Below are 18022 nucleotides of genomic sequence, written 5' to 3'. Positions count from 1 at the left end.
TAGGCAAGGTCATAGTCAAGGCGCAACGGATCGTAGAATGCAAAATGGACTTGTTTATATCAATCCCGAAAATACCGGGATTAGCCAAGTACAGTCCCGGGATTTTCGGGATCAGAAAAGGGTCGGGATTGTATTCTCTACCTACAACACTACAGAACGAAAATAACATATTACGTAATTCTTATATCTTCTATCTAGTAACTGATAGTACCTAACACGCAAGATGAAATACCGATATCAATCAATAAGGGCGAAAAATACTTATATCTACTATCATCGATCATGTTGTTACCTACGGCGATAGTAAAATTGATTATCCTCATATGACTAATGTTGTTACTACAACAAAGCAAGACAATGCTACTCACAAAGAGGACGCGAAGCTTCTGAAAATCAATACTCGAACTATGAAGGTGGACCTTAGTTAGCGGGAGGAAGCTAATGCTCCGTCATGTACAATTTCGCAGTCAATCAGTGTTAATGTAATTGTAGCAATATATGCTATTAGTACATAACGTGCTTGTGTTGCGGTGGCTAGATGTAAATAAACAGCACGTGCTTACTATACCTTCTAGCTAGAGGGTGGTCGCGCAAGCGCCGTCGCAGTTTATCTAATTGAACGTCAATAAACCAAATGTAGCTTCTTTTGTATTTACATGCCCTTGACATGCCATAACAGACCAGGTCATACTCTGTGCGTTATGCGTTACATTCACTTCATTGCGTTGCACCTACCTTGCCTTCAATAGTTTGAAAGACCATGAATTTGTTTGATCTCTAATTCTCTACCTACAGATATTAGGTACATAAATTACCTACTAGGAATTTATTGAACAAAGTTATGAATTCCTCCAAAATAATAATTTGTGTGTGGCTTATTTGCTTCAAAAGGAAAATTTTAGAAAACACCAAGTGACTAATTTGGTGTGAATTGAGACGGCCTAAAAATAAAAGTGCCCAATCTCAAAGTCCCTTTTTCTAATTTACTTCATTCTGAACTGCTGAATTGAGTTACCAACTTGTTCGTGACGAGGCAAAGGAAAATCCGATTACTAAATTGCGAATTTCGACGCCATTTAAATTGGGGAAAACCAAGAGAGAGTTTGAAAAATTTAGTTCATTACCCTGTTCACTGTTGATAGAGTCAGTTTGGATAATACCATTAAGCTTAATACATTAAACATGGATGAAATCCTTCCACATGTCTATGTTTTCCGTCTGTATCACAAATGTGCTACATTACCATGTCATGTAATTTCTTGCTTGATTGCAATGATTAATTTTCATTCAGGGTATGTTTTACCATTAATAGAGTATCTATCTACCCATAATATGTATATTTTCTATCTTTATCATTTCATTACACAAACTGTTGCAAGCAAGTGGTTCAAATACAATTTACCCATTAACTAGCCTTATCGAAGCACGTAGTCACTTGGTAGATACAAAACATCAAGATCATTTAAGTAGGTTCATCAGTTTGGTTGCGCGGCGCGATGCGCCCGAGGCCCCGCGATCACCGGTTCGTCATCCACGTTTACTTGGCCGCATAACTGTTTTTTCTCCGATCCTCGCCCACATACAAAAAGCGATGAGCCTTCATCATTATTAAAGCACAACAGAAATGAGCGGCAACATGGCGCAGCAGGCGGCGTGCGACGTTGCCGCGCCGCACGCTCGGCTGACTCGTCACGTGACGTCACGTCTCAAGATGGCCGCCACACCGGTCGCGTCCCCCCGCTCCCGTCTTCCAACCGGATCCGCTCTTGTTACTCGGTAATAATAATTTAGAATGCAGCCGGCCGAAAGGAAACCGACCGAGAATAGATCGAAATTTAATGCATCGAACACGTCCATGTAACGTTCGCAGTAAATAATTGATATTCTACAACAGAAGCAGATTACTTTCATTGAATTAATATTATAGAGGAAATGAGGGCCCCAGATAACGCACAGTGAATTAGAGAATTGTGTTGTGATTCAACCACTGTTCTACCATTTGTTAAAATCATTCAAAATTGTTTCGCACTGTGCAGCGCTTGCAGGTATTGCCTGTGCTTATGCTGTGCTGTTTTTTCTTTATTTAATGTAACTACTTACTCAAACCTATGATAAGTATGTATTTTTGGTAGCTTTTAGTGTAATCATTCGTCTGCATCAGTTGAGACGTGCATCAAGTGCACACGTATGGTTATCGCGCGATAAGCGCTTGTGTGGGGCGCTTGGCGCATCCGCGTCGCGGCTAACGGCTCGGGCGCGTCGCGCCGTGGTCGTGGTGCGCGCGCTGACGTCACCGCTCGATAATGGCCGCTGCCGCCCCGGCACCCCGCTTCAGGGCTGCCAGATGTACGATTTAAATCGTACTCCTACGATTTTTTGGCATTTCTTCTCATGTACGATCGCTAGACCACGATCGTACGGAAAGTGTACGATTTTCCTGCACCTGGCAACATTTCGTAATGAAACGAATGTGTTCCTTGCGGTAGCTTTATGGTCGTAGAATCCCCTATCAACATTACTTATGCCTAAATCTTTTACTTGAAAAATGACCTTTTTACAATGCTATAAGGTCTGTATTTGTGTACATTGTATGAATGAATGAACAATGAATGAATGAAATGATTTATTTACATGTACGAAACTTAGTACTTTTTCTTGTATTAAGTTATGTTGGACATCTCAAAAACCTGTTTTTCTCGTTAATCAAGCCGTACGTAGTGATTAAATCCTATTTTGATCTGAATACAGTTTTACACAGTAAGAATGGATAGTGAAAGTGAAGAAGAACGACCTGCGCCAGATACTCCAAAAAAGAAATTAGCTAAAAGAGGAGAGCTTCCTGCATCAGAAAGGGATAAGCACAGATCACAAAAGTATCGTGCCGATTGGGAAAAATTGGATTTGTTCAAGGGCTGGTTAGGGCCCGGTAAAAACCAATTTAAAGCCAAGTGCACTGTTTGTGACGTCGAAATGGTTTCGGAATATGGAGTTTTAAAGTTACACTCTTCAAGGCAAAAGCATATAAAAGCCATGTCTGCATCATCAAGCAAAACTAAACAGCGTAATATGATGTCAGCATTTGTGACTAAAGGAGTTGTGCCGAAAAATAAAGTTGTCACATCGACTGAAATCAAGTTGGCTGCTTTTCTAGCTGAACATAATATTGCATTCCAAACCGCAGATCATATGTCAGACTTAATAAATGGTATATTGGAAGATTTCGGAGTGGAACAAAAAATTTCTATGAAAAGAACTAAAGCTACAGCTGTGATTACCGAAGTCATTGGTAAAGAAGAAAAATCGTCTCTAGCCACAAAACTGAAAACTGAAAAATTCAGTGCTATGTCTGACGAATCCACAGATGTCAGCACTCACAAAGCGAGTTGTATAATTGTAAGATATTATGACGTCGACGAAAATAAAATTTTGAGTAAGTTCTGGGATCTTTGCAAAATATTTAGCTCAGATGATGAAAAAACAGCAGAAGAAGGTGCTACGGGGGAAAATTTGTATAGAATACTCATGAAGTCTTTTTCTGACTGGGGTATACCGATTGAAAATATTGTTGGTTTTGGTGCAGACGGTTGCAACGTGATGATGGGTGGGAATAACTCTGTGGCGAGCAGACTCAAGGAAAACTTGCCCGGTATATTTGTAATAAAATGTGTTTGCCACTCTGCACACCTTTGCGCATCTGAATCATGCAAACAGTTACCAAGACGCTGCGAAGATTTAGCTAGAGAGATTTATAGTTTTTTTAAAAACAGTTCGAAAAGACAATTTCGCCTTCAACAATTTCAAGATTTTGTGAGTACTTCACCTCATAAGCTTTTACATCCTTCGCAGACACGTTGGTTGTCATTGGTGGCGGTGGTAGATCGATTGTTAGAACAATGGGATGCATTAAAATTGTTCTTTACTGATTGCTGGCTGAATGAACGTCTTCTTTCAACCGAACTGATATTCAAAAGTTTGAATGATCCATTCATACAACTTTATTACTTGTTCTTGTCTTGGATATTGCCGAAATTCACCAACTTCAACAAACTTTTTCAATCGGAAAAAGTAGTGATCACGTTGTTAAACGAAAAGGTGCGCGAAATGTATAAAGACATTTTGCTGTGTATTTTGGATCGTGATTATGTCAACAAAACAGAGCTGTCTGCTATTGACCTTGAACGACAAGACAAATGGTTGAAAGATGAACAAATGTATCTGGGAATTCAAGTGATGAACAAAATTACACAGCCTGAACTTCGTTGCCAGAGTACTGCTTTCAAGGAGTTTTTTCAACGCTGTCGGCATTTTTTAATCACAAGTGCTAAAGAAATTAAAAAAAGATATGATTTAGATGACCCCATTTTATCAAAACTGGACTGCCTTGAACCTACCAATGCTGCTTCCAGTAACTACAGGAAAAAGGTACCGACGTTACAGCCACTCATGATACTTCTTCCGAGAATAATAAAACCAGAGCAGAGCAGAGAGATGCAGGCAATAGATGATGAATGGCGCAGTTTTCCGAGTATTGCTGATAAAATTGATTTAATTTCTATGAATACCGATGAGTTTTGGGGTGTAATTAAAAAACAATTTGAAGAATACAAAACACTGGCTCAGTTTGCCATAAATGTGTTGTGTTTACCCCATTCCAGTGCAGACTGTGAAAGGGCATTCAGTGAAGTCAATTTAATTAAAACAAAACTTAGAAATAGTTTGTCTAATGAAACACTGAAGGGAACATTATTGGCCAAGCAATTAATACGAAGAAACGAAAATTGCACAAAGTTTAAGCCAACTACAGAAATGTTAAAAAATATGACCTCAGAAAATTTGTACAAATCGAATAAATAGTTTTAGTATTATAATTCTAATACTGGAACTTCTTTTAATAAAAACTGAACTTCTAAGTTGTACGATCTTTTCATTTAAACATTTCCTTGGAATACGATTTTTTTGTGGTTGACGTACGATCATGCCTTTTTTTCATCTGGCAGCCCTGCCCCGCTTGCCGCCGCTCGCCGCGACTTGGCTCAGTCTCTCTCCGACCCGCAAACGAAGCGAGTGCCTTGCAATTTCCGCGTCTCCGGTGCTCCGTGATCACGAAACCGAATGTGAAACTAATCAGTGATCCTGTGTAACATGGTGACCGTGTTTTTCGTTGCGAGTTAAATAAATCAGTGACAATTTATAAGAGAAACGAGGAAGGCCGATCTCTCGCTCTCCGTACTACGTCCGGCGGCGAGATGTCGGTGATGCAGAAGCGGCAGCACTGCTACCTGTGCGACTTGCCCCGCATGCCGTGGGCAATGTTGCACGAGTTTTCGGAGGCGGTGTGTCGTGGGTGCGTGAACTATGAGGGAGCAGACCGCATCGAGGTGGTCCTCGATACCGCTCGTCAGTTAAAGCGCGCCCATGGGTTCCAAGAGGGTCGTGGCCCCACACACGCTAAAGGAGCTCATCGGGCACCTTTGGATGCTCATCAAAACGGAGCTGAAACGACAGCCAGAGGTCAGCCGGCACCTCCAGCCCATCATGCACCTACAACTGGTTTTACATTACATCACACCCGACCCTCAGCTGGCGCTGGTCTTCTAGCGGAATACGGCGGCCGAAGAGAGGAACATGAAGGACGACGGCTAGCACATTTACCCGCGCACCACCTGCCGACACACGCTGGCGCTCGCCTCGCTCCAGGCTTGACCCTCAAAAGGCCGCTTGACGAGGATGATCACCAAAATCACCACGAGCCTACCAAAAGGCTCCTTGAAGAACACAGTCGGCCACCACTAACACGTGGTGATTCCCTGCCAGCTGTTTCCTTGTCAGCTTCAACATTCGCTGCAGACCGTGTCTTCAAGCAGGAGAAACATCCGCTCCGTACACCATCTTTTGATGCATCATCATTTAAATCTAACGGTAAGATTTATAGGTATTTAGCAAATTTATAAACTATGCTCTTTTAATTTAGTTAGTCGGTATAGTAGTTCACATGTAGTATGGGTTTCGACGACGTGAGGAAAATAATACTTAATTACCACGCTAACAACGACCTGCAAAATCAGTGAGTTTTTAGATGTATGTAATTTATTGGAATCTTGGAGTATTATTTTTGTATAATTTAGTAAAGTTTTATGCATGTGCTCGGACAAAATATTGTAAGAAACATTGTGAATATTGTGATTTATAATTTTTTTCTGGTAATAGACTGGAAGTAATTGGACAAAAACGATCGAGCTGACGCGCAGCTTGCAAAAGTCATTCATATCTCTCAATAAACAATGACAAACTAATTTAAGTAGCTTTGGTAAGATTGATAATTGTATGAATTCAAAAAACAGGCGCTACCCAAAAAGCCTAAAACATTCGTCCTTAATAATAAAGGCAATATACAGCAATAGTTTGGATTTTAATTGAATAAGAATTAATTATTTTTATTCTTATAATTAATAATATTAATTACATGTCAAAATGGTATTCAGTAAAAATTGACCATGAATCAAATAAAAATCATAACAGCTTTCATTCCTAGTCATCTGTTTTATTTAAAGACTACAAGAAACTTTCTTGATGAAATCTCATTCTGTCCGTTGGAATAAAAGCACTCTACAAAGTGCAAAAAGAACAATTTCCACAAATAAATTACGCATACCCCAAATCATTTATGCCATAAATTAAGTTGATATGCTACGAGTATAAGGCTAAAATGTATACGAATGATGTAACCCTGTAGACATTCTGTTGTTTATCAATAACAATGTAGGTTAAAACTTTTAAAATAGTCGTGTATTTCAAATCACGCGTAACATACTATGAACTAACGTGAACGTGCTCGGTCCGACAATCGTGAATGTTTTGCGCAAGCGCCCGCCACGGGATTCATATCTAGGTAGGTGCATTAACTCAGTCCATAAATATGAAACCGGTCCAACTGGTTGAGCGTTCTCGAAAGCGAGCCCGCGGCCTCTCGCACACAACCTCGCTACGTACAAACACCCACGTAATGTAAACGAGCAACCGCGCCGTGAATGCATGCACGACACGACGGTGTGGCAACGTCGCGTGACGACATTTTCGCTCGCGTACGTATGTAGGTAGGCCGTCGGGCGAAAAAATATATCGCCTGCCTACGCTTGGCAGAGTCGCTCGACCACATTCCGCTGGCGTGTGTAGGGAGCGCGGCGGCCACGAGCTGCCGGCCAAAAAGGTCACCGCGTGACGTCACCGTCGCCATATGGGCCGTGCCTTCCAACCGATCGGCTTCCCGGCTATCACTCCCGCCTTTTACTATCCTCGGAATCTAATGAATAGCAAATTCAAACATTCCCCCATTTAAATAACATTATTGTCTATTGATGTAATGAATCGTCCATGTACATCAACGAGAGTTCATAACGCAATGTGTAGGCAATAAAGTAAGACATTTAAACTGGAATCTATCTTGGGGCAATTTTTAACCCATAATACAAACTTAAAATTCGATATCACTCATCGAATCATTTAATTTACAAAAAAGCTTACTCATATTAGTTCATGTGTATTTGATAAAATTCTTAAATGAGTTCAATATTTTAGTGACAGTTAAATATTTCATAACATAGCAACGGCAGGCTATCAACACACACACTCGGGACCCACATACGGCCGTTTGGCAACGTCGCAACGATCGCGATACGACTGGATACACATTTGAGTGCGGACTCGTATCAACTCAATTATACTACTTACCTAGCCGTCTAGTGGGTGAGTTGGGCTGAACCCGCAAGCGCCAGCGCCACGTCGTGTGACCAACTGGTGACACATGCTCTCTACGTAAGCGTGTATTAACACACAATGCTATTTATAAGACATTATATGCGTGTGTGAACGTGTGTTTACTATCCGTCGCTCCACCGCAAATGATGTGTCATCCAGTGTTGAATGTAAGGTTATTCGGACAAATTAAACCAATATTTGGATTTACACACTAGGAACCATTAGTCAATTAAGACTTGTTACTGCTATTTGATACCAGGGGTAGGATAGGATAACTGAAAGCGAAATAGGCATAGGTTTGGAGTTGCGCCTGAATATGAGGCAAACATATATTTTATTGCTTAACACTACTATACCGACTATAATGATTCAGTTTTGGTATTTTACTAAATTATTTATTTTTGGATTTATATTTACAAATAGCTTCTATTTTCAGGGTACGGCAACAGCGCACCGTTGACGAACGGGTCCTCTAACTCGCCACTGGGTCGCGCAGCAGGTTCACCGCCAGTGACCGGGGCGGGCGGCGTGGGCGGCGCGGCGGGCGCGGGCCCGTCCCCCATGGCCGCGCTCATGTCGGTGGCCGACACGCTGCCGCCCGGCTCGCCGCGCTCCGCCGGCGGCTCTCCCCCGCAGCCGCCTCCACAGCGCTCCAACAGCCGTTCCAGCCAACACTCTCCCAATTCTTCAGGTGCGCCTCGATTCCGTCATTATTATGAGTTTCCCCCGAGTAACTTAACCGTTTTTAAATTGGAACTTTTGCATTAATTTATATTTATAACTGAGAGAAAACATTAAAAACATACATAATGTGTAAATTACAATTATTGCGGCTCGAACTGCATTTGGCGTTTGCGTACCGCTCGGGCGGGCGCCCGACGACCGCCTGCGCCCTTCTTCACGTCTCAGTTACGGTCTGCTCGGTTCGATCGCGAACGACCTTTTGACGTGTTAGGATTAGTAGGTTCCACCGGCAGACGGTAGCTAACGGTATCCTCCGATCGCAGGGTCGAACGGCGGACGGCGGTCGTCGGGCTCGCGGCACGTGTCGTCGACGACGTCGGTGTCGTCGACGGAGGCGGGCGACGGCGGAGACGCGGCCGCGCCCGCGCCCGCGCCGCTGCTGAAGTGCACGCTGTGCCAGGAGCGCCTCGAGGACACCCACTTCGTGCAGTGCCCTAGCCAGCCGCACCACAAGTTCTGCTTCCCCTGCTCTCGGGACTCCATCAAGCGACAGCAAGGATCTGAGGTATGTAACTACCTGCACTCCTGTGTAATCTTCGTATTTAAATCATATTTTTGCCGAGATTATTCAATTGTGATGTCTCTTTCAGGTTTACTGTCCAAGTGGAGAAAAATGCCCGTTGGCAAACTCGACGGTGCCATGGGCTTTCATGCAGGGTGAGATCGCGACGATCCTCGGCGAGGAGTTCAAGCCGAAGAAGGAGCGGGAGACCTAGGGATGCGCCGTGGTGTCCCGACTCTACCTCTTGTCCCTCTCGCTGTGAAGAGCGCGGGAGCGTATGCCGCGGCACGCGGCCGCAAGCGCACAGCGCGCGGCTCCGCGGCGCAGCAGGCCGGCGCCTGCCGCCACAACCGACACTTGTATATAGCTCTGTAAATAGTCCTGTAAGTTTGGTTCGCTGCCGACGCGCGAGCGGCCGAGACGCGCAGGGTGTCGGCGGCGGCGCCTGCGACCCCTTGAGCGGGTCTTGGCCTTTGTTGGATACTTTCTGGTCTCGTTGCTCGCGGGACGGTGTGTCGATCTGATTTTTTGTCGGGAGCTGTCGTTGAGTTTAGAGGACGGTACGCTGCAACGTGCAGTATTTCTTCGGATGCCATTTTCTTAGTTACCTTTAGGTCCCGAACCATAGTGAACTTGGCATTTATTTATGTGATTCTATATACTGTACGAGTATTATACGATATACGATCATGACATATTATGTAGTCAAGGGTACTGATTGTAAAAACTTAGTTTCTGACGCCGGAGAAGCGTCTCAATGTACAGATCTTAGCTCGATGTATATTTGTATTTATTGCATATGACGCGTACTAAATATTCTTGTTTTCTACGAAGCGATTTATTCAGAGTGGCTCGAGTTCCGTTACTGTCTTGCATTCGATGACAAAATTCGTCTTTTCGAATTGTTTTCTTTTCATTTATATCGAGAGACGATATGCGTTCTATTGAGATTGGGAATTGTTCAAAATTATATTTTTGATATTTTAACTGTATGGAGTTGATTTGAGTTGATTATTTTGTAAGGATAAGTTAATCTGTAAGCGACATGGGGCTGGCCGCGCGGCCGGCGCGGCGGCTGCAGTATTAGCGAGACCGCTTACATACGCTGGGAGCGTACCTAGTCATTTTGTGAAATGTCAAATTGTCAGAACCGCGACCACGCGGCCGTTATAGGAACTCTTAAAACTCGCTGCTATATTTGTATAAAGTGAAGTAATTATCATTATATAATTATCATTATATGTCATAATATTAAACAGTTCGTAGTGTGTGTCAATTTCGAAGGCTATCAGAGGACGGCCGTACTAGCTTTGGGTTTTGTTTTCGCATTATAATATACCTTTGATATATATTATGGTTCCGGAGTCTTGTCTGGTGGGCGTTTAGTCGCTGGAGGCATGCCGAGACAGTCGCCCGAGGTGACAACTTTGAGCGACTGCCTCGGCTCGTCAATAGCAACTGCATTTTATGTAAATCATTTGAGTCTTCTTCGATATTTCTTCGTATAGCGTTTGATATCTATAAGTCGAGACTTGAAGTCTTTAAACGGTACATATTAGAACATTCAATTAAATTGACATGTCCATTATTTATTTTAGATATATCATTGTGTACATATACGTACGTTGTATAAACTTGTTGTAAATATTTTAGGTAGAAAGAAGGGCCACTGAAATTCTCGGGAAGTTCTCATTCAGTATTAGTGGAGACTTTGAGCCTTATGTAGATGATGTAACGTTTTAAACTCTTCAGTAAATTGTATTCATTGTTAATAAAAATCATACTTATTTTCAATTTTAAATAAGTCTTTTCTATGAACTATCGATATTTAATCACTTATTACTAGCAAGTTATTTTATGTTCTATGGGTGCTGACAGACGTTTAGGAGTTTCAGTTTTGGTTTCGAGTCACGATGTTTGTGTAGTCCAGTGACTGATATTCAGAATCGTCGATAAAGTTACTTCGTTATTTCTGATAGATTCGAAATTGATGATTAGTATTATCAGTGGAAGAAGCACCCGGGTGCGGGTTTGTCAAATAATTAGTTCTCGCCCAACGCGGCAGATATTGTGAGCACAACGTGTGCATCTGATTTTATTTGGTACATTAAATGTACGTATTTTGTACTTGTTACGAGTCACACGGCGAAGTGTTTTGAATTAAATACATACATACTTACTTAAAATTTCAATCACAATTTTTACCGACTTTGTGTAATGGGATACGACTAGTGATTTGTAATTTTAAAACGTGACTTAATAAATTAAAAATATGATGTTGAATAAGTTATGAATTACTTAATTGAAAATGTATAATGCTAGTCGGATCCTTTCTACTCGTAAATGAATATTGTCCATGGTCTTGCTCTTATAATATTTGACTGATCCATGTATATGTTGTTGTATTTAATGTATTTTGACTCTTAATAACAATGTTTCAAGTAAGATTTTAATTACGAGTACTTCAGGGCTGCGTTTTGAGGCCACTTTTTACTGTTTAGATACTGGAGCGTGCACAATCTGCTGTGTTTACTTGCTGTTCTCTAACGTACATTTAATATGTCAAACTGTCATAGTCCGCCTCTACCCATAGGCTTGTTTGTAGACGTCGATGGAGTCGACATGAAATGTATAATTTGAGACATGTCTCTTTCTTACTATAAGCAGCAGTGAAATGCTTTGTTTAAGACGTTAATGTACATGTTGGTGAAATACAATTGATGTGATTTTGTAATTTTGTATTTTTATTTTACTCGCCTACCCAAAAAAAAGAAACAAATACTTACATTCCTTCCTAATTTGAATGAAATTAGGTTTAACCCCCAGTTAAATTTAAACACTTGCCCTTTGAGCACTGGCCCTACTGTCCCGAAACAGTGGTAGGGTTAATACTGGGACGTGTAAGTGATGGTGCTGTTTAAAAGCCTAAATGCAAAAAATAAATGAGTTTTATGAAGAATATATTATTATGTACATACCAAAACATATCAAATTAAATTACATACTTGTGCTCACGTATATCGATGCACGTACTTATTAAACTCGCCGGTGAATCGTGTAATTTCTGCTCTAATCTGTATAACACTGAGTTGTAAATGAGTATCCATTCTCACAATTGTAACATAATTTACTTATCGCGGTATTAACATACTTCATTAGCAGAGTCGCTAAACCAATCATTACATTTGATACTTGGACTCGTAATTTATTATAGAACTTCTTTGTTCTGGTGGCCTTAAATTAAGAGACTTGAGAATGGCATGCCAAATAAGATTTTGATAAACGTAGATAATAATATCAAGTAATTTCTTTAGCTGAGATACAATCAAACAAAACGCCTTGACTGTTTTTGTACTCTCGAAAGAGGACTAAAAATGTTTTATTTTATTTTTCCAGATCGGAGCGGGGCAGCAGAGAGGATGCCAGAGCCCCTGTGCCTGACCAACAGATGAGAAGCCACGCCCCGCGGTACCCAGTCGATAGATATTTGGTTAGTAGAGACTGTAACAAACAGCAAATTCAACTTTAGCCTCGTCATATTCCACGTTGACCCATCATAATCCATACTGTCGAATTACAGGTTGAGAGCAGCAAAAATATTGAAATGGTTAACATCATAGATGACGAGATTTGGAATACAGAGCCAGCGCTACGACCAGAGGATGAAATAATTTTGAGGAAACTCCACGACATGCTGCAGTCCACGGCAGACGACCTCAAGCTGCTGTCCGGGGAGCTGGCCCGGGCGCACGAGCCGCGGGCCCGGCGCCCGGCGCAGCCCGCTCCCTTGGACGACGACTTCAACGAACAAATCCACATCGAGGAGCTGGTCAATGCCAAATTTCATGGATACAAAATTATTGACAAAACATTGCCATTCTCATCCGAGTCTAGACCAAAAATAGCTAATGAATCGCTAAGCCGCAAACCACAAAATACTAAATCTATAAATACAGGTGTTCAGGTAAACCAAACGTCACTGAAAAAATCTTCCATAAATAAAAAATTGCAAATAACACGGCCAAAAATAGTTCAAATCAAAGAAGATCCGCAAAGAGAAAGTTTATTAAACAATGGAAAACCGAGAAAGAGTACTCCTACGGTACATTATAACGAATTCAGTTATAAATACGAAGAACCGAAAGATGAGTCACCGTCAAAAACGTTACAGATACAAAAAATGCCGGAAGTAAATATAAGAGGTGAGCTGAAACAGCAAAAGGTTTTACTGTTAGATATTATGCCAGAATTTAGAAAAGAGTCGGAAGAAGTAATTAATAGTAATTATAATGTAGGTGTTATAGCTGTCCAACATGAAACCTGCCCACCGCAACAACACGCTCCTCCTAAAATTAGTAAACAATATTCTAAAACCTACCATGTATCAAGTAAACCATCTATCAGAAAAGTATCCAAGATGTCAACTTACGAAAGTAGTGAATCTACTAATAATGTTAGTTCTGATGCTCATCACCGTCAAGTAATGCACAAACAATTGAAACTCGCCTTGAAATCATCTCCTAAAAGCACGGGACGCAATGAAACTAAAAACAAAAGGGTGATTAATAAAAAAGAAACCGAAAAGCGCCCACATTTAAATTTAGATGAATGGAAGAAGAAGTTAAACGCCGTTTATGGACAACCTTCAAGTTCCAAGAAAGGGATTCCATCAAAACATAAAAAACTCTCTCCTAAAAAATCCAACATATTATCACGTACAACAGCAAAGTCAAATCTATTGAATAATACCGAATACATTCCATATTCACAGCTCACTGTAGGAGGTGTTAGAGTTAGTGATATTGAAAGGGAACTGTCAAATATACCAAACAGAAATGAAGTTCCACTCAGCCCAATTTTAGATAAAATTCTGAGCAGCAGAGAAAATTCCTTTCATAAAGATAGCCCAAGAAAACATACTCATAAAAATAGTCCAAAAGTTCTTACAACATCCGATGAGAATTTACTTCAAGAAGTGATAGATATAGAAAAAACTGTTAACAAAACATTAGCAAATAATATCAAAGATAGTAAAGATAACACACCCGAGAATACGACGCAGAACAATGCAAACAGTGAAAATGACGAAGGAAATAGTTATGCTGATGATTTTGAAGATGACAAAAGTGATCAATCTGCACGTTCAGAAGACCCAGTCAGTAACAAATCTCAGGTTGCCTCTGATAAATCTAAGAGCGATGAAGATAAGGCAAATAATTCTCATGATGAAACAGAGCTTGATAATGAAAACATAAATCCTAACACTTCTGATGTTAATATACAAAACTCAACATACACAAAAGTCTTGAACTTATCATTTAAGAATTCAGTAGACATATTTGAATTTGTTCACTCAATCGACACACATGACACAGGCACACAAAGTAATACCATCAGTAAAATATCTTTAAAAGAAACTCAAACATCGCCGAGAAACGAAAAATCAAACATTAAACCCATTCATAATGATTTATGGCCTTCTATCGACCCAAAAGGTGAGGTGGAAAATTTGTTTGAGCTTGAAAAAGATTTTATCAAAAAATTAATTATAGAGGAATATGGAGATATTCTTGAAAAGAACATCAATAAACCATCAACTTCAAAGGATGAAGGACATAGGCAAAATAATGTAGTAGCCTCACAGAAGATTACACAAACATCTCCGGCTCACGTCAAAAGTGTGATGACATCTCCCACTCGGACCAAGACTCGCACGACATCGCCTTTTAGATTATCTTTAACAGTCGATCGCCAAACCAGCCCTATGATCCAGGTGACGAATGAGGACGATCTTAAAATTGAAATAGCGAACGAAGTTGAAGATCTCGGTATATCTATTAATCTTTCATCGCCCCGGTTCAGTTTGCGTCTGCCGCAGACGTCGCGCGAGATTCTTTCCAATCTTGATGATGACAGTCGAAATCATTCTAAGCTTCATCAGAAAGATGTTAGCCAGGGTATAGAATCGAGAACTTTTAGAAAATATGAAGCAAGTAGTTCAAGCTCCGTAGACGCTGATAATTCGTCATCAGAAATAAGTAGCCTAGGTGAAGTGAAACTGAAAAGAAAGCTTAGGAAAATAAATAGAGTACCGTCCGTATCCGAGTCTAGTGGCTCGTCCATGATCTCTAGACGGAGTTTAGAGTTAGTTTCAGGAGATATATTGCCTTTGAAAAGCGAAGGCGAAGTTAGCTTTGGACAAATAGTTAGAAAGCCTAGACACAAGCGAAAAGAAAGCGATGGTGAAATGAATCTATGATTTATGCTATTACTGTTGTGTTTGCGATATGAATTCTATACTTACTTAGATGTAATGTTGTTTTGATTCCCTCGGTGCCTTGATGTTGGAGTTATTGTGGTATGTTTGATCGAGTTCATGTTGAATACATTTGTTGTTTACTCACCTGAAGTACAAATCGGTTATCGCAATATAATTTGTGATATTTATTTTATTTTAAGTGTACAAATAATTTAATTTAGAGTATTTTAAACATTAGTTATAAGACTATTTTTGCACTTCGACTGAAATAAACAGTTATTTTGATTTAAGAAAAGTTGTTGTGTTTTATTAACCTTCATAATTTCGCCTGCCCGAGGCGCTTTGCCTTAATTTTCTTTATTTTTAATTAAAGGTTAAAAAAAGATATTTGAGCTGAGTTAGCATTAATTAAACAGGACTACGGAACCCTAAAAAGCGCAGAAGCAGAGGTTCATCATATTATGTGGATTATTTTATACCTACATTACAACAACAATCAGAGTTAGAAAGTGCACTAGCTGAACATAGTTACGCGGATGGCGTTTTGGTTTACTTCAACAAGATGGATAAAATTTTAAGATTGGTTTTAGACACTCCCTAATTATTTGAAGTCCTAGTAGTCATCAGTCTGACTAATGAAAGTAGAGTTGAAAATTTTACTCGATTGGATTCATTAATTTCCTCTTAACTGGCAAGTGTTCATGCGCGCTAGCTATAAACTTAACGAAAATACTTCTTTACTTCTCACTATGGACCACCCTTCCAGAGTTCCAGCTACCTACCCATTTCCGGTCATGTCGTCTCGTTCTATCGTAAAGAATCGCAATTTGACGAGAGCGAGAGAAAAAACGAAATTGGGTAACTAGAACTGTTGCCCACTGTGCTTGTACTTCTCCAGCTCCCTCATGAGCTCTAGAGAAATACTTAGTATGCCATATTTTAAAGCTGATTTACAGAAATCAAAAGTTTTGGTTAATAATTTGTAGTCACTGATGACTCGTTAACCTATTTGCCGCCAAACCATATCAAAAGCTGTGTGTCTTGTTGAGTCTTCTACCATGGCATAGAGCAAAGTAATACCTAGGTCTTCTACTATCCTATCAGCCCTTATAGGAGTTAATTCCTCTATGTATCAGCCATTGTAAGCCAAAGAAATGTTGTGATTAGATCTAATATTCTAATAACGTTTCTTCTATAGAACGTGGCGGTGAAAAAGTTTTAAAAGACTTGTTGGCTGTATGACGTATGCCTTTGCCATCATAATAAAAAATGTGATCATCACTCAGTAACATTGACACTTGACAGATTTGACAGATAATAAATTGTTTGTTGCACAGATATGGATTAGAGTAGATACAGCAAGTTGCTCGTCAAAGCGTGTCATTCCGATATGTCCAAATGGACATACATGGTCGAGTGATGTTCATGTAATCCGATTACAAGAATCGGTTACGATGATTTTACGAGGACAGTATAGTACAAACACGGTAGAAAGAAGAAATTATTTACGGATTGAGAATTGTAATTAACAGCACAAATAACAAATAAATCAAGAAGTTAGGTCAGTGATGGCAGTAGGTAGGTATACATTTATGTATACGACGGCACTGGATTTTGTCGTTTAGAAATATCTTCAAAACTAGGTACCTGACTTAGCTTTATGAAACAAAACGTATTGGCAAAACTACACATTTTTACATTTATTAAAAATAATAGCTTGAGTAAATAGTCCTTATTTTATGAAACTAGGTCAGGTACTTACTAGGATATTTAAAAGTATGGAATTAAGTATGAATTACTAGTAGTACTATTTAACATAATGGAATAACGATCATTACTTTCATAAACATTAGGCACAACAAAAATATTATTTGCAAATTAATAGTTAATGTAGAATAACATCTACCGCTACAAAATTATTTTAATCCACAGACTAGCTATAAATTTAATAAAATATCAGTTTTATCGGAATTAATTAATTTTCGAATCGAGTCACACGATATCTTTCGATGACTTTGCGAATGCAGTACGATGATACGATTACTTTTACGTTGCGGCAATCACTAAAATTCGCTAAAATGACACTAATGACGTTTAAAAAGTGGCACGCTCAGCTTCATACAATTTTTGACACATGCTGCATCTATCCATATCTGTGTTATCCGTACTGCATTCGCAAAGTCATCGAATGATATCGTGTGACTCGATTCGAAAATTAATTAATTCCGATAAAACTGATAATTTGTTAAATACAAAACCAAAAACATCTTTTATTTACCTTTTTAAAATAAATTAATTCTTACAAATCGTCAAATCTCGTTATTTTTTTTACCCTACCAGCGTTTCAAGACATGTCAAGTGCATGAATACATGTAAAGGCACTGGGTCTCTATCAGAAGGAACTCTAGGGGTGGAATCTCCATTGGCGTGGGTTAACGGGCAAGGAGATAATATCTTGGATGGTTGACAACCACTTTTCCTACAATTTAACGTTCCACCAAACTCAACACGCTTTCCAAGATAACCTCGCAGCCGCCTGCTCACACTTGACATGACACAACTGATTGACAGTTATCTTTTTCTGCGCATCAGTCGGGTGTTACTACGTTTAGGAATCACAAACCTTCTGCTCTACAGATTTCTACAGATAACATAATATTAAGATTGGTACTATTAATCATCAATAATAATTTGCAGCATCTGTGTCCGGCGCCGACACATGCATCAGTGTGTGTCTTATTGTTATGAGTAAGTACGGTTCC

General features: G+C 39.9%; 2 protein-coding genes across 2 annotated transcripts in view; both read left to right on the top strand.

Moving 5' to 3' along the window:
• Positions 1–15555, top strand: part of LOC135077942 (uncharacterized) — a 98917-nt gene extending 83362 nt beyond the window's left edge. The window contains exons 4-5 of the mRNA XM_063972472.1: positions 12398–12491; positions 12582–15555. Of these exons, the coding sequence (XP_063828542.1) occupies positions 12398–12491; positions 12582–15260 (2773 nt within the window). The 3' untranslated portion in view covers positions 15261–15555. The remainder of the gene's footprint in view (positions 1–12397; positions 12492–12581) is intronic.
• LOC135077951 (interferon regulatory factor 2-binding protein 1) lies at positions 5007–11735 on the top strand. Its single transcript, XM_063972490.1, has 4 exons — positions 5007–5919; positions 8192–8446; positions 8763–9004; positions 9090–11735. The coding sequence occupies exons 1-4, from the start codon at positions 5247–5249 to the stop codon at positions 9213–9215; spliced, it is 1296 nt and encodes a 431-aa protein (XP_063828560.1). The 5' UTR covers positions 5007–5246; the 3' UTR covers positions 9216–11735.
• Positions 15556–18022: the final 2467 nt, after the last annotated feature.

The sequence above is a fragment of the Ostrinia nubilalis genome, chromosome 14 (genome assembly GCF_963855985.1).
Source record: "Ostrinia nubilalis chromosome 14, ilOstNubi1.1, whole genome shotgun sequence".
Lineage (NCBI taxonomy): Eukaryota > Metazoa > Arthropoda > Insecta > Lepidoptera > Crambidae > Ostrinia > Ostrinia nubilalis.
The sequence above is the reverse complement of the archived record's forward strand: the minus strand, read 5'-3'. Positions and strand labels throughout refer to the sequence as shown.

Coding starts and splice junctions, on each gene's coding strand:
- LOC135077951 (XM_063972490.1), top strand. CDS start 5,247: ATGTCGGTGATGCAGAAGCGGCAGCACTGCTACCTGTGCGACTTGCCC. Junction 5,920..8,191: donor ATCATCATTTAAATCTAACG/GTAAGATTTATA, acceptor TTCTATTTTCAG/GGTACGGCAACAGCGCACCG. Junction 9,005..9,089: donor AGCGACAGCAAGGATCTGAG/GTATGTAACTAC, acceptor TGTCTCTTTCAG/GTTTACTGTCCAAGTGGAGA.